This window comes from Trichogramma pretiosum, unplaced genomic scaffold (genome assembly GCF_000599845.2).
Source record: "Trichogramma pretiosum strain Unisexual culture from Peru unplaced genomic scaffold, Tpre_2.0 scaffold138, whole genome shotgun sequence".
Classification (NCBI taxonomy): Eukaryota; Metazoa; Arthropoda; class Insecta; order Hymenoptera; family Trichogrammatidae; genus Trichogramma; species Trichogramma pretiosum.
The window spans coordinates 139005-155765 of record NW_019641654.1 but is presented as its reverse complement, the minus strand read 5'-3'; the positions used below and the strand labels follow the sequence as shown (position 1 = coordinate 155765).

The following is a 16761-nucleotide window of genomic DNA, read 5'->3' as shown; positions in this document are numbered from 1 at the left end:
AAACAATCAGTGGTGCCAATAACTTATGGCTTTTTTAATAGCTAAACACTCTAAATATATAGATTTCTTTTTCTTTTGAGTCTCGTTCAATTTTCGGGAAAAATATGCTACTGGTTTCTCTTCAACTTTCTGCTTCACTTTTCTGCGGTTGTTTGAGTATTGCACCTATACCTCGTATGCTTGCATCCGTGTAGATATGTATAGGCAAATTTGTATCGTAAATAGCCAATATCGGTTGCGAGCAATGAACATTTTTCATCTTTTCATAAACTATTTGACATTTTTCCGTCCATCCAAATTTTTGGTTTTTTCTTAATAGATTATGCAAGGGATCTGACCGCAATGTTTAGCACATATCTATTATAAAAATTAATTTTTCCCAAAAATTATCGGACCTGCTTTGGTGTTTTCGGTATTGGAAAATTTCTTATAGAAATTAAATTGTCTTTCAATGGAGAGACCGAATTATTCTTTATTATGTGTCCTAAATATGTTACCGAATCTTGAGCAAAGCTACACTTCGAAAATTTTAGTCAAAAACCTTCCTTACCCATAGTTTCCAGCAATCTAGTCAAGTGATTCATTCATTGAAAAATTGTTGGTGCAGTCCGAAGACCAAACGGAAGACACGTCCATTGAAAATGACCCTCTTGAGTGACAAAACCTGTTTTTCTTCGATTTTCTACTTGCAAAGGAATAGACCAAAATGCACAGTTTATGTCTAATTTGGAAAAATATTGACAATTTCTCGTTTTTACAACCATATCTTCTATTAACGCGAAAGGTTGGGCCTCGGGTACAACAATTTTGTTCAAATCTCTGAAGTCTATACACAGACGTGAACTTTTATTTTCCTATTTTATATGCTAGAGTAACTGGGGCAGCAAACGGGCAATATGATTCCTCAATTAATCCTCTCCTCAGTAGTTCCGACACTTGCTTTTCAATCTCCTCTGTTTATCCTCAATGTTACATCTGTATGGCCTTTTATTGCAATATTTATCCACAATCAATTCGATTCTGGCTTCATAATCCTGCACTGTTCCAATATCATATTTGTCATTAGCAAACAGTGGCTTATATTTTTTGAGTAGGTTTTCAATAATAAACTTTTCGTCTTGATTTAAATCATATACTAAAATTTGAAAATCCTCTTCTTTAATAAATTCATTAAAGTTTATAAGTTTTGATTCTAATTGATCACATTTTTTATATTTTTCTCTAATTTCTTCATTCAATTTAATATTTTTTTCAGATCCTGAACAATCCATAGTTATCGTGAAATCGTAATTATGATTTAATTTAAAAACATGAATCATATCTAATCCAATCATAAAATTATCTTCAAAATCGTTACTATCTACCACGGAAGCACTTATTTCATGTTCTACATCCAATGTTTTTGGCAAGGTATCATTCGTACACATGTAACTTATACACTGGCAATTTTGTACACAAGTAAAATGTGTCCAATATTAGTACACATAAACCAACCTTTTTTTTAAATTAAAAAATTACGATTACGATTATATTTTTTAATTTTTTGAGTTCATAAAAAAAAGTTCGATTATGTGTACAAATACTGGACACATTTTACTTGTGTACAGAAATGCTTATGTACAAGTTTCATGTGTACGAATGATACCTTGTCATATTTTCATATTTAATTTTACTGATCCCGAGGACATGCATACGATCGATCCATTTAAGCTGAGCTCTTTTTTCCTCATTATCTTTATTTTTTATTTTTATCAACTTTGCATTAATAAGAGAGACATTCGAGCCAGAGTCATATACCCCTTTGACATTTAACCCATTAACGACCAAAATGCTTTATTTTTTTGTTGGTTTTCGCAGCGATTTTTGTTGTAGTTTTAGGCCTCCAAAAAGTTTCGCAAGGACCTATTTCGATGTAAAATTTAATGTTCTTTGAGAAACTGAGCTCAAAATTTTGATTTTTTGTGTAATAAAAAAGGTATGGCTACTTAAATAAAAAAAAAACGTAAAAATTTTTGCATAAAAGTTTTCGATTTTTTTTCGCCATGTTATCGTTAAGGAATCACGATATAAATATGATCAGAGGTGATCACGACTATCAAAGTATCTCAGAAAATTTTTATGGAATTTTCGAATCACTTTTCAAACTTTGGTTTTGTGCACTTTTTCTCTAAATTCAATAGTTTTCGAGTAAAAATGAGTTATGTTTTATATGAACAAAAGTTATTTTTTGTTTGAAGTATTGGTTCGAAAATTCCATGAAAATTCCCTGAGATACTTTAACAGTCGTGATCACCGCTGATTATATTTATATCGTAATTCCTTAACGGTAACATGGCGAAAAAAAATCAAAAACTTGATTTTTTGCAAAAATTTTTACGTTTTTTTTCGTATAAGTAGCCATACCTTCTTTATTACGCAAAAAATCACAATTTTTAGCTAAGTTTCTGAAAGGGCATTCAATTTTACATCGAAATGATGTTGTAGGAATTGAATGAGGCGACCACTATACATGTATATTGTGTAAGAGCTTTATTGTATAAGATGTTGCTACTGTGTAGGTTCGCAACCAACTAACTGAACGTATACCAGTGTATAGTGAGGTTTACGGATGTGACCTCTCGCGGGTATATATGGTAGTAATTACCGGATAACAACACGAAATAGGTCCATGCGAAACTTTTTGGTGGCCTAAAACTACGAAAAAAATTGGTGCGAAAACCAACAAAAAAATCAAGCATTTTGGTCGTTAATGGGTTAAACTGTCATTAAGTATGTGATGATGCACAAAGCACGTAGGCATCGCACCGCGAATTTTCGTATATCTCGTGCAAGCACATGTGTGCGTGTATGTTTTCACGATTTGCAGGTCGACAACAGCAGCAGCAGCAGCGGCAGCAGCGAGCAACGACACTTCGACACGTGCGACGGCGTATGCGTTCGAGAGAAACAGACATCTGCACGCGAGCAGACGTGCCGACGCGCAATAGATCACGGCAGATTAGTGCGAGTACGCAGCAAGTCGACATGTGTGTGATTCGCACAGCAGCCATCTTTTTTATATTTTATTTTTTTTTATATTTTTTTTTGCACAGAGAGTTTCGAGGTTATCGCCAGAGGTACGAGTGAGAAAAGCAAGTCAGTTTGTGCTCGTAGAAGACGGCAAGTAAAAGGCTGATGTGAAACGTGCGTGTTGTCGCCCAGGAGGGCTTGTTGTGTTGAGCGTGCTCGCGTAGTTCGTCGCCTGTGAGGCAAATTTCACCTAGTAGGGCTTGTTGGTGTTGCGCGTGCTCGCGTAGTAATTCGCCCGTGAGGCATGTTGGCCGAGCCGAGCCTGTGCAAGCCAGTGCACAAGTGCAGGATATTTTCTAATCGTCAGTATAATGGCGTATTTCGTCTTCGCACGTGATCATTGACGCCCGGACGAGGGCCGATTTGTAGCTGAGAAACGGAGCCGATTCAACGTCGAGGCGCCGAAGATTTGGGGTTAATTTTTATGATTATTTTCGAGATTATTGGTCAACGCGACTGCCGAGTCGCGGGCGTATGCGTGTGTGTATGAGTTCGAGCTTGGCTGACGAGTATCGCAGCAGAGATACGCAGCAAGCAAAGTATTGGTGTGCGTGTGTACGTTCGACATCCGGGCTGGTCGCATCAGGGCAGATCGCCCGTGGCAGAATACGAAACGCGTCGCCGGGATCAGCGTGCGAGTGCCACGTCGTGTCGATACACGTGCACTCGACATCGTCGCATAGATCGCGTGCGCAGCGGCCATATTGATTCGGCCGATTAGGCTAGTATCACGAGATACGATCGACGCGAGCGTTGAGCGCGCCCCTGGTGGGCAAAGTTGGAAGTAAAATTAGGTCGAACTTGCGCCTCGTCGCGTTTTTAAGTCTTATGGAAATGTATCATAGGTTGGTGGTTTGTTATCATGGTGAATTTGTGTCTCCATAAGTAGTAGTAAAATTGTTCTTCATCAAACATCATGGCTACTCGGAGAGAAATAACAGGGTCATATTCCACCAAAGATTTTCATGGTATACTTCAATGACATCAGCGAGGAACTATACCGCCCTTCTTACGTATACATCGAGTAGCGCCACCCGTTTATTTCTGGCAAAGCAAGTAACGAACGATTCCATAAGTCGTGCCGGATTTTCCCACCTTTTCCCAGAGAGAGAGTTTTTCAACTAGCCCCCGTATGTATCAAATAATTCGGCTGCTGCGGCAAGTAGCACTGCTCGACGTCCGTGACTGTGCAGCGACTTATGGGGTAAAAGGAGGTATTACTGCGCAATTTTCGGATCTTTGCTTCTGAAGGAAATTTAACGTAAAAAAAATAATTTGGACACCGGTAATCATTTTCATAACAGATGAGAGCTTCATTAATGCATAGAAAACATTTCTTTAAGGGTTTAGAATACAAAAGTATTTAGAAAATAATAAACTGGAAAAAAACCCATGCACCTATTACTGCGAAGGGATGTGTCTATTACTGCGCACTGAATTTTCGATGATTACTAACAAGGAGAGCTTTTCAGGTGCGGGTCATGGATTTGCTCTAAAATTTTTTTGCGGTCTGCTGGTACCCAATACTGAAGCTCCCTGTGCTTAGTTTGATCCAATGGGCCTTAGAGCCCATTTTGTAGAGGATTTTCCACATTATAAAAAAATCTTTGTTATTTTCTATATCGAAATAGAAGTACTGAAACGAAAAAATGCAACAATCAAAAGTTTCAAAATTTTTCAAAGAATCTGCTTGAACTTTTTCAGAATTTTTGGGACCATCTATCACTTAATTCGAAAGGCCCAAATTTGATGCTCTTTAAATAGATTTTAGGACTCCTTAAAGAGAGTGGTAGATGGTCCCAAAAATTCTGAAAAAATTCAAGCAGATTCTTTGAAAAATTTTGAAACTTTTGATTGTTGCATTTTTTTGTTTAAGTACTTCTATATCGATATAGAAAATAACAACGATTTTTTTAAAATGTGAAAAATCCTCTAAAATGGGCTTTAAGGCCTATTGGATTAAACTAAGCATGGGGAGCTTCAGTATTGAGTACCAGAAGACAGCAAAAAATTTTTGGAGCAAATCCATGACCCAAACCTGAAAAGCTCTTCTTGTAAGTAATAATCATTTTCACACTATGAAAACTTGCATATCGATCGGAAATTTCCTCAGCTTTCGATTGGGACTATTTAAAAAAATCTTATAAATGAACTTTTTAGCTTAGGTAATTTCCCATCAAAATGATCTGTTACCTTTTTCTTCTAGGTGCATTTCGATACTTTTTACGAGAGTTAGAAAATGAGTGATTTCGTTTAATTGGGCCGCGTGGACACTTGTATAAAATACCTTATAAATATGTGCAGTAATAGGTACATACAGTGCGCAGCAATTGATACATTGGTTCAAAATATGTAACTAATTTTATTTTTCAAATTTATTGTAGAAAAATATAACTAATCAAATAAATAGCAGCTCCTTCATATCTACGAAATCGCACACTACGTGTCGATACTTGTAATCACTCAACTCAATCAAAGTTTATAAAATATCGTTTATATTTGTAAATACATTGTATGCATATAATTTTAGTAGCTTCATAAGAATAACTGTGTAAATCAATTGTACTGTGTTCGTGTGTGCAACACCACCATAATCGGCGATTCCAATGAAAAACTGTAAGTTTATTATTATATCTCTTTGACATTATACTTCCTTTTACCCTACCCCTACGCAACAAGTGACAACAAATAAATAAAAGGTTTCTTGTTAGAATTCCGACTACGGAGTATATAACAGTACGCTCGGATCAATGCTGGCCACCCGGTGTCGCTTGGGTTGACTTTCAAATTCGTTGCCACTTTCAACGGTTCTAACTATTCCAATTTAATACGGTCCAAGTTGTGCATAGAACGTGTCACACACTTTAATAACTACACAAGGTATCCAAACCAATAATTTTACTTTTTGCAGCTAATCGCACGTGAAGCATTTTCTCTCGCTACAGGAAACGATTTCCTCATCCTCGCACATCACATGTGACTCTTGGCTCACGCTTAGTATTCAGGTGACCAGTTCCTCGGCCTGCTCCAAAACCGTCCAGGATATCGCGTACTGAGGTACGCTGGTATTCTCTCACACATACACAGACATACCTACGCGCGTCACAATGTATACCATAAATTGTACATCATAATTTTATAATGAGATATATAAAAAGAACATTACCTTTAAAACCTGGATGTTTGCAGCATGAATTTGGATTTGATGATTCCAACATTAAATAATGAAAATAAAAGACGAAATTAGTAAGCATTTACATTTGTTTCAGATTATTTATTTTGTAAAGATTATTTTGAATATTATCGAATATACAATACAATAAGTAAAAACAAAATATATAATAAGTTAATCTGCAAAACTCGTGACTATATTTTTTCTGATTACCTTATGCAACTTTTGAAGCCAAAAACCCTTTTTTCAACAAACATAATTTTTTAGGGCGATAAGGAGCCTAAAAATGATGAAAAGAATTTTTTCTTATTTTTTTCATCGAAATATAGTACTTTGAATTAATTCAGACTTTTCGATTGAAGGCGATAGCATCTAAAGCTAAAAAACGCTGTTTTTAACCCATTAAGTCCGGGACGGACACTTTTTCGATACTTTTTTGAGGCGTTATATTTTTGTTGAAAATGGGGTCTGAAAAAATTGCGAGTAAGCATACTCTACGCAAAATTTAATGTACTTTTCAAATCCGGTGTCAGATTTTCGATATAACCAACCAGTCAAAAGTTATGGATGGTTTTATCCGAAAAAACGTGGTTTTGAAGAAAAAAATTTTTTTTCTTTTCAAATTTTCACATGGAAATCGTTGAAGTCCTGGGGTCTCGGATGCAAATTAAGCGTCCATGGACCCTAAACTAAAAGTTATCATGGTTTAGATTGGAGAAAATAAAGTTTAAGTAAACAAAATGGCGGTTGGAACACCAAAATTTGTTTAAAAACTTCTCGAATTTTTAACTCGAAAAAGAAGGGCTTAAGGAAAAAATTTTACGCTAGAGTTTTTTCAGATTTTTTGGAATTTTTTTTTGATTTTTCAAAATTTTCAATTTTCAAAAATTGAAAAAATTTTTCAAAAAAATCTGAAAAAATTCTAGCGTATTTTTGGACCGATTCTAAGAACTTTTTGATAAGTAAAATTTTTTCCTTAAGTCCTTCTTTTTCGAAATAAAATTTCCGAAAGTTTTTTTATCTTTTCTTCAATTTTTTATAAATTTTGTTTTCAATTTTCTTTTTATCTACCGCATCACCTTTTTACATTTATTGATGCAAAATTTTAAAACATGCAGAACATACATGAACATTGAAGCCTTTACATATTTTTTGTGTTCTTACAGAACATTTGCTGTAGTTTTCACAATTTTTTTTCAAATCGGCAATCCCTTCATTGTGTTTTTGTCTAACTGTTGCTTTCAAAAGATAATGCTCGGCAATTTTCATAGCGAGTTCTTTGGAACCTCTTGTTTCATGTACGTAATTTCGAAGGACAGTTGCATTTGCCATTGAAGATTGAATGAGTCTTATAAAGATGGGCCACGTCCATCGTTTTGCTCTTATGCATGGCATCAAATTGCTACAGTGCGAATCATGTAAATCAACTCCACCCATAAACGTGTTGAACATTTTAAATGCGTGTGGAAATGGTACTGCAATATCTTTCATTTCATCAAATGAAAACCTATCCATATCAGAGAAAGGAGTAACTCCCATGCTGCCGTTGAAAGCACAGATAAAGCTTTAGAATCCATGGCAGTAATGAAATTTAGTCCACTATTTTTTTCGTGCTGTACAATATGAGCACCTCTTTCGGCGTTTTTACCTAGATTATTTACTGCATTTACTCTATTCACTCGTACTGTACCCTTCAATGCACGTGTTTCCAAATGAATTAATAAATCAGGATTAGTGAAAAAGTTATCAAAATATGAGTGGTATCGATCCAATTTTCTAGGTACAACTGATAATAGTAAGTCTTGAGTCATCGAAAGAACTACGCGGCTTCCTAAAGAACATTTTGTGAGTACAGGTTTTTTCTTGGAAGAAAAAATGTTTGATCCCTTACCACAATATATGTCACAGTCAAACAAATATCCTTCAGGACTAGCTATTTCCCATTTTTTGATTCCCCATCGTTCAGGTTTATTTTTCATGAACTGTTGTAAATTTGTACGACCGTGAAACTTTACCATCATTTCATCTACAGCTAAGGCGGTAAAAAAAAACCAAATTTATCTTCTAATTTATTCATCTTCAATTAAGATTTTATTTTTAAAAATTTATCGCGAGACATGGCTGAAGAAACAGCTGGACATGAGAGAATTGGATTTTTGGACCAATAATCTTTTTGCGATTTCCTTTCATTGAAAGTTGATAGTACTAATATACCTATAAAAATATCTAAATCGTTTTCAGTCAGTTTCTAACCATTTATATTTGTGCATTCAATGATATAGCTCTTGATTTCCTTGGAAAAAAAAAGTTCAAACAACTCTACTTCAGATAAATTTCGAATCATATCTTTTGTATGATCAGAAAGTAAAATTTCATTTTTAAGGCATTCTCTATATTTTTTTTCTTTACCAGTCCACTCATACTTATGGTCAGGTTCCAGATGCTTTTGGTGGTTAGTATAGCTATCCGGAACTCGACGATAAGATATCGTTAATGCCCGATCAAAATTATTTGAAGATGAAGCGTTTGTTTCAGATTCTACATCTGATTCTACGTCAGATTCTCCTGAATCATTCATGTCTGGAATAAAAATAGCATCATACTTCCCATCTTCTCTATCTTCAATCTCAACATTAGCAGAGCGTGATAATTTTGCACGTTTTGAATTTCGAGGGGCCATTGCAAAAATTACTTTCTGAGAAAATAATTTGTGATGAAGATATTCAAGATATTCTATAAAGAATAAAACCTTTTTTTTCAATCCTTTTGCTTTTGTAAAAAAATTTACGAATAGCTCATAAAAGTTCAAAGAATAAGATTCTGATAAAAAACAAATTTTTATTTACTTTGTCTTCATCTATGAAAACATGTAATTTAAGCACACAAAATGGCGGTTGGAACACCAAAAAATATTGAAAACCTTTCGGAATTTTTATCTCGAAAAAGAAGGACTTAAGGAAAAAATTTTATTGATAAAAAAGTTCTTAGAATTGATCAACGAATAGGCTAGAAATTTTCAGATTTTTTTGAAAAATTTTTTCAATTTTTGAAAATTGAAAATTTTGAAAAATCAAAAAAAAATTCCAAAAAATCTGAAAAAAATCTAGCGTATTCTTGGATCAATTCTAAGAACTTTTTTTTTCAGTAATATTTTTTCCTTAAGCCCTTCTTTTTCGAGTTAAAAATTCGAGAAGTTTTTAAACAAATTTTGGTGTTCCAACTGTCATTTTGTTTACTTAAACTTCATTTTCTCTAATCTAAACCATGATAACTTTTAGTTTAGGGTCCATGGACGCTTAATTTGCACCCGAGACGCCAGGACTTCAACGATTTCCATGTGAAAATTTGAAAAAAAAAATTTTTTTTTGTTCAAAACCACGTTTCTTTGGATAAAACCATTCATTACTTTTGACCGGTTGATTATATCGAAAATCTGACACCGGATTTGAAAAGTACATTAAATTTTGCGTAGAGTATGCTTACTCGCAAATTTTTCAGACCCCATTTTCAACAAAAATATAACGCCTCCAAAAAGTATCGAAAAAGTGTCCGTCCCGGACTTAATGGGTTAAAGACGTTGGGGACCTTTAGATCAAGTTGGGCCACGATGTAGATACTTCGGAATTTGATAGTTAATAACACTCTTAATGCTCTCCCGAAATTTTAGCATCGATTGTCGATCGAATTTTTGTATAATTTAATTTCAAAATTACACTTTTTAACATGGAAATCATAAGAAAGCGCAGATTTCTCACACAATTTTAAGTGTAACTTTAGGTGAAAATAGGAGATCGGGACCAAATTTCGCATAATGAAAGATGAAATCATTACCTTTCAAATGGTATCAGTTATATTGTATATTCATGAGCATATTTCAAAGTAATTTTATAAAAATAAAAAAATTTCTCGTTTGTTCTACATACAATCTAACTCGAGAGGTTAGCAGCCGACAAAAATACGCGTGATGGCATATGTATTGGCTTTAAGCCTATGATACCACCGACCTACCTAGTCAAATCAAGTATCTACCTTGCTGTTTCTGTACTCAGCTGTTTCTTGATAGTTGCTACTTTGAACTCGGTTGCGTTCCAAACGTCCTTAAGTAAGAAGGTCCTAGAAGCCAGAGCTTCTAGTGAACAATTTTTATAATTTTTTTTTTAATGCCTTGTCAGAATTTAAAAAATTTTGATATTCTCATTTTATTTATTAAGGCCTCCTATAGCTCAATATAGAGCATCAATGAAAAGATAAAAACCTAGTTTATCCCTTGATGTTTTCGGAAATGTATTCAGAATTTTTTATTAATCTAGGTTATGTTTTTCAATCCGATCAAAACAACAGAAAATATTTTTGATTTTTTCTGTTGAAAGATTTTAATTACAAGAAATTAATTACAAAGAATTTAATTACAAAACTTTTGAGACCTAAAGGAATATAATTGAATAACTGTTGCATTCAAAATCATGCGGTCAAGGACTTAAAAATCACAAGTCAATATATATGAATCCTGGATGAATTTTAATTATAAAAGGAACTACAGACATATTTTTTGTTGTAAAAGGACTTGTAAAAACATATTTTTACATCAGAAACAAAAAATTTTAATAGTAATCCTTAATTTTCATGTTTTTGCATTTCTAGACATAAACACAGGTGTGTCCCCTAAAGGAATAATGAAACTAGTTTGCTGCTCTAGATTGAGCTAAGAGGCTTCAATCAAAAACTTGAAACGGTCAAATTGTATTGAAATTTGACAAGGAATTCAAAAAAGGCTTAAAAAAATTGTAATTTTTGGTTTTTGTTTCTTTTCATAAAATTTAAGCTAAAATCGAGGTTTTTTTTTTATTTTGAGTACTGTACCTCAAAAAATGACCTTGAAAAAAGAATACAAGAGTACATTTTCTAACGTAAAATCTTCCGCTCTCTTAAATTTGCAATAAAAAATGAGGGTTCTCATTTAAAAAATCGATTTTTCGGTCGCTGTAGCTTCGAGGTTATGTTCAAGGTCTAATTCAAGGTCTCCATTGGACTCCTCGTCAAAAAATACGTTGGATATGGGGCTTTTGAATTTTTTTCAAGCCTACTTTGCGATACTTCTAAGGGTTTCCATACTTTTGCCACTATATTAATATCAATTATTCTAAGAAAAAGTTGTTTTTATCGTTTTGGGTAGCTTTAAAAGTTGTTTTTCGGAGATCCGACGAAGGTTTTTTCAGTTTTTTGGTTAAACAAGTTCATCCAAGGGTTGGAAGCGGGGTTTAAAAGAGTTTGGAAATAAGGGACATCCTAATGAGCCATACTGATGAGTCAACTTCAGGGTCTTGATGCTTCTAGCATGCCAGCATCACAGTAAGAACTGATACAACAAATTAAAAGGACTATTTATTTTAGCAATGTGTGGTGTAATGCTTACTGATGCCCAACTAACTTGAAGCCCGAAAATTGTGGTTGGACATTAATTAATCAAAAATATCACCATCATTGGTTCGATGGTCCTCAAAGTCGAACGTACGATAATATATTTTTAAATTAAAATCTGATTGGTAATAATACATTTAGACTGTCAAATGAAACATATTAAATTAATTGAAATTAAAAGGTATCAATATTTTAGATACTGTTACGTGAGGTGAAGATGGAGAGGGGATAAATGAATTTGACACAAGACTTGCAATGACAATATGCAGAAGAGAGAGAACAATGCAGCTGTGCTCGTGGTTGCGGAAACTGGACTACTACTCGAGGTGCGACGAGTCACTAGTGGAGCACGATGTATGCCCACGTGACAATACCGATAGTGACCTCGATGAAGAAAATAATGAAATCGATGAACTTTCGAGTGATGAAGATTCGAGTTATAGTAATAGTGACGAAGAAAATTAAAACGAAAAAAATAAAATTTCAATTTTTTAAAAATTTTGATTTTTAGCAAGATCTTTATACCAATAATAGAGCAATTCCGGAATTTAGTTTCGAATTTTTCGACTAAAAACGGAAAAATTTTTTTTCGTTGGACGCATACTTTGAACATTGGGTATTGTTCTTGAAGGTCCTAGGAAGCTAAAAAAATGCGTGAACATGAAATTTAAAAATAGGTAATTTTTTTCTGGCTACTTTTGTGTTTTAGGGCCCGAAAAGTCATGTTTTCGCGTAAATACGACAATTCACTCAATTTCTAAGTGGCTGAAAAAATATCAAAACTCATTTCAGAAAAGTGTCTGACTATTCCATTCGATAGGAAATTTTCTCAGCTTTCCGATGGCGATATCAGATTTTTCGATACATTGCATATTCATTGAGAAATTCACCACCGAACATGCCGAGCTAAATATCTCGAAAAAATCAGTACGGAAAAAGTGCTTTTTATGGCTTATTTTTGATTTTTCCTTGTGAAAATGAAATTTATCGGAAAATCTAACTGCACCATGAGAAAGCTGAGGAAATTTCCTATCGAAAACATATCTTTATTTATTTTTTCCGTCGAATTATGAGCGAATTTTGATTGTAGCGACCCGCACAACGCTGAAAACTTTGCGACAGCGATTAAAACAGCTCGGGAACAGAAAACAGCAAACACAGTAAAAGAAATTCGCTTGTATATCATTGTAATTCGACGGAAAAAATAAATGAAGATAGGCTTTCGATCGGAAACTTCCTCGGCTTTACGATGGTAGTATCAGATTTTCCGAAATATTTAATTTTCATAAGAAAAAATCAAAAAGAAATCATAAAATAGTATATTTTGCAACAAGTGCGCGAAGCAGTTGACTCATCCAGGAGTTGTTTTCACCCGAGCGTAGCGAGGGTGCAAAGACTCCTGGGTGAGTTAACTTCCTCGCGCACTTGTTGCAAACGATATTTTTTCACTCTGCTTGCGAGAAACTAGGGTTTTCTGACGCTTTAAGGTTAGAAAACCCGTGTTTCGCGCACGTAGTGTTAAAAAGCTATTTTTCCGTACTGATTTTTTCAAGATATTTAGCTCGGCATGTTTGGTGATGATTTTCTCAGTGAATAAGCAATGTATCGGAAAATCTGATATTACCATCGGAAAGCTAAGAAAATTTCCTATCGAATGCAATAGTCAGTCACTTTTCTGGAATGAGTTTTGATACTTTTTCAGCCACTCAGAAATTGAGTGAATTGTCGTATTTACGCGAAAACATGACTTTGCGGATCCCAAAACACAAAAGTAGCCAGAAAAGAATTACCTATCTTTAAATTTCATGTTCACGCATTTTTTTAGTTTCCAAGGACCTTCAAGAACAATACCCAATGTTCAAAGGATGCGTCCAACGAAAAAAAATTTTTCCGTTTTTAGTCAAAAAATTTAAAACTAAATTCTGGAATTGCTCAATAATATAAAAATATTAGTACTTAAAATATTGTATTGTTTATTTACTTGATATCCTTGTCAAACTTTCTAATATTCCCAAAAATTGAAAACAATTTTTTTTAATTAAAGCCAATTAATGTTTATTTCGAGTTTTACTTAAAATTTGCCTGAATATATTTAACGAAAAACAAGACCAAACATTTTAAATTTGTGTGAGAAACAACCTTTTTCGATCGGGTTACAGTTGTTAATAAATCTTAAGCTGTTGTGAAAAATCAAAAATTGATATTAATAAAGCAATTTTCAAAACCATGTTTCTTGTCCGACTGCGAATAAGGTTCTTCATATTTGTCAGACATGTGTTCTATATGGTAAATATATCACCAAATTATACATTTTTCATTTGTCCAATTTCTGACGACGATGTTATCCATTTTTATGCATTTGTAGCTTGATATTTATAAATTTGCACCAGATGTGAAACATCGATACTTGTGCTGGTATTTTCTGACTTTTTTTTTTTTTTTGATTATTTTATTTTTAGTTTTTTTCGAATTTTACTTGTTTGAATTGTGTTCTTTGTTTTTTAAATTTTTACTTGTTTGATTTTATATTTCTAGTTTTTTTTATCTTAATTTTTTTTTTTTTGATTTTCTAGTTTCTAATTTGTTTTTAGTTTTTTACCTTTTTTATTTTTTACTTATTTGATTTATGAATTTTCATATTTTTTTTTTTAATAATTTAATTTTCTTTAATTAATTCATAAAAATGTTTCGCATCTTGCAGCTGTTCATAAGCAGCTGATTTAAAAAATTTTTTTTTCAATTTTTTCAATTTTTAACTTGTATTTTGTTGAGATTTTTTATTGGAAATCACGTTTTCAAAATACATTTTTATCAAATTATTTATTGATGAATTACGATATAAAATTAGTGCATAGAGCGGTTATCGCTCAGTATTGATATGACATAAAAACATCGACTTACTTGCACAAGTCATAGCCCAATCAAAATATCGTCCTAGTGCATCCAGCGGTTATCATTCATTGTTTGTTAATATATAACATGATAAAAATTTCAACTTCCCTTCATAGGCGAGCGGCTCACTCTCGAAAAGTGCGTTATTTAGCGAGATACTCCTAACTCATAAGCGACCGTGCAAATCTGGTACCAAAATGTTTGATACAACATTCTACATGAGATGTAATAAATATTTTTTCAATTCGAATATAAATAAACGAGGAAAGTAACGAAATTTTGAGTTTTCACAATTAATAAAATTTTGACTTCAACTCGCAATATATCAGCTCGGTTTTAATATTTTGCCCTGAAATTTTTACCCAATATTCTACGAGTTATCTAGCAAAAAATGACGCCCCACCGTTTTCTTGATATTAATAACAAACAAAATGGCGAATTTTTGGAAAAAAAGCCATCAGGTACCGATTTTTTTTTCGGATTAAAAAGTTGTGATATAAATTTTTGAATTTCATATTTTAAACTATACCATGCTAAAGATTAATATCCAAAGAAGTTTTGTGAATTTTTTCAGATTTTTCAGAATATGCAGTAAAAAGTTACAACAACATTTATACAACGCTCGAGCGCCCGCGCGGGGCCACGCTTCGATACGGCAGCGTATTAGTTCAGACGCTGGCAGGGTTTTCGTCGAGATTTCGGACTTCACGGTATTTCTATATGTTTGTGATTTTAATTTTATTGTTATTATTAATTGAGTAAAAGGGTTCGGAGACACGCTAAAAGAACTGTTATTGTTTATGAACGATTTGTTTTTATTTCTTAAAAAATTGCTAATCGTAAAGGTATGAAACAATATTTGTGTTTGTTTCTGCTCTCTAGCTCGCGGCTGCTTATCCCTGCTTTGTCTGCTATAGTGAAATAGTAGCGAGGAATCGCTTCACTATTGTCTGCTAAGCCGAAGAAAAACCTGCGAAGAAATTGAGGGAGGGTGATGCGACGACGCGAGTTTCGCGGATTCGCCCATATACCACTGTGTCGCTACTGCTATCGTAACTGCGCAGTTACGCGGTACGGCCGCGTACGGTGGGGGAGAGGTCTCGTGTGGCCCGTTGTTTACCTGCGAGCTGCACGTACTTAACCGATGCCCAATCTATGCGTGGGGTTCTCTCCACGCGTATATTTCGCGTTCTTTTACGCGTATGTCCGCGATGACCTGGACAATGTTTCTGCTCCTCGAGGTTAAAATCTATGCGTGTAGATTTTATCGGATTTCACGATGTTGATAATGAACGCGCACGTATTTTGAGAGGGCTGCGTACACGCTAATTATGTTAGTTTGAAATGGAGACAAAAAGAATGAAAACTTGCATTTGTCGTCGATGCTCCGTGTCTGACACAACGTAGCTCTCTTTCTCTTGGGCTTATCGACGCACTGCTTCAAATGTAGGAATATTCTCGATGTCCTGGTTCTCTACACAGAAGGAAACCCATGACTGGTTGCACTTAGATCACATGCGATGGTTTTAATCAGGTGATTTTCCGTCGCAGCGTTATCTCTCGTCGAGGCTAAACGGAAAAGGAATAAACTCGACTTTTCCTTCTACTTAACCTTCCGCTGCTCTCAGGCTTGCTCAGGTTTTGTAGTTCAGCTCGACGGCACGACCATTGACTTCCGTTGAGTTGAAGAGTGTTCTCAATTCAATTCAATCAACCTTCTGCAACCACGAAGGCTTGCTCAGGTCTACGGATGCAATTATAGGCCCTCGGATAATTATAAACTAACTTATGCCGGAGTGGCTAAAATCTTGCCGCATCGGCTAAGATACTGACATCGATTACTTGTTTTGGTTTCTGGTGAAAATTTTTTGAGAGTTTACTCCTCAGAGCACGCGCCTTTTATACCCGTGGGCGACTGCCCTCTCCAACCGCTCGATCCGCGCTCAATGCAGCGCTGACCCCGCATCCTCGCGTTTCTTTGTTCGGGGCGAAAAACGGGGCAAAAATCCTATTTCTGTCTCTTTTTCTCGCTGGCCCAGCATACGGTCGCGAAGGAAACAGGTGGGGCGCGAGTTAAGGTGGGGATTCTCTTCGTCCCGGCCAATGCCCGCTCAGACGCTTGCGCAAGTACCTGCGTGATGAACGCGTCTAGGTGTTCGCTGCCTTATCAGCGGACGTTAAAAAAAGGTAGTTACTTTGCAATACATACA

At 34.6% G+C, this 16761-nt stretch overlaps 1 protein-coding gene across 1 annotated transcript in view; it reads right to left on the bottom strand.

Annotated features, from left to right (window-relative positions):
* LOC106651209 (putative leucine-rich repeat-containing protein DDB_G0290503) overlaps positions 1-16761 on the bottom strand; it is a 165879-nt gene that overhangs the window by 73467 nt on the left and 75651 nt on the right. Inside the window, exon 6 of the mRNA XM_023460113.1 lies at positions 6236-6244. Coding sequence (XP_023315881.1) covers positions 6236-6244 — 9 coding nt within the window. The remainder of the gene's footprint in view (positions 1-6235; positions 6245-16761) is intronic.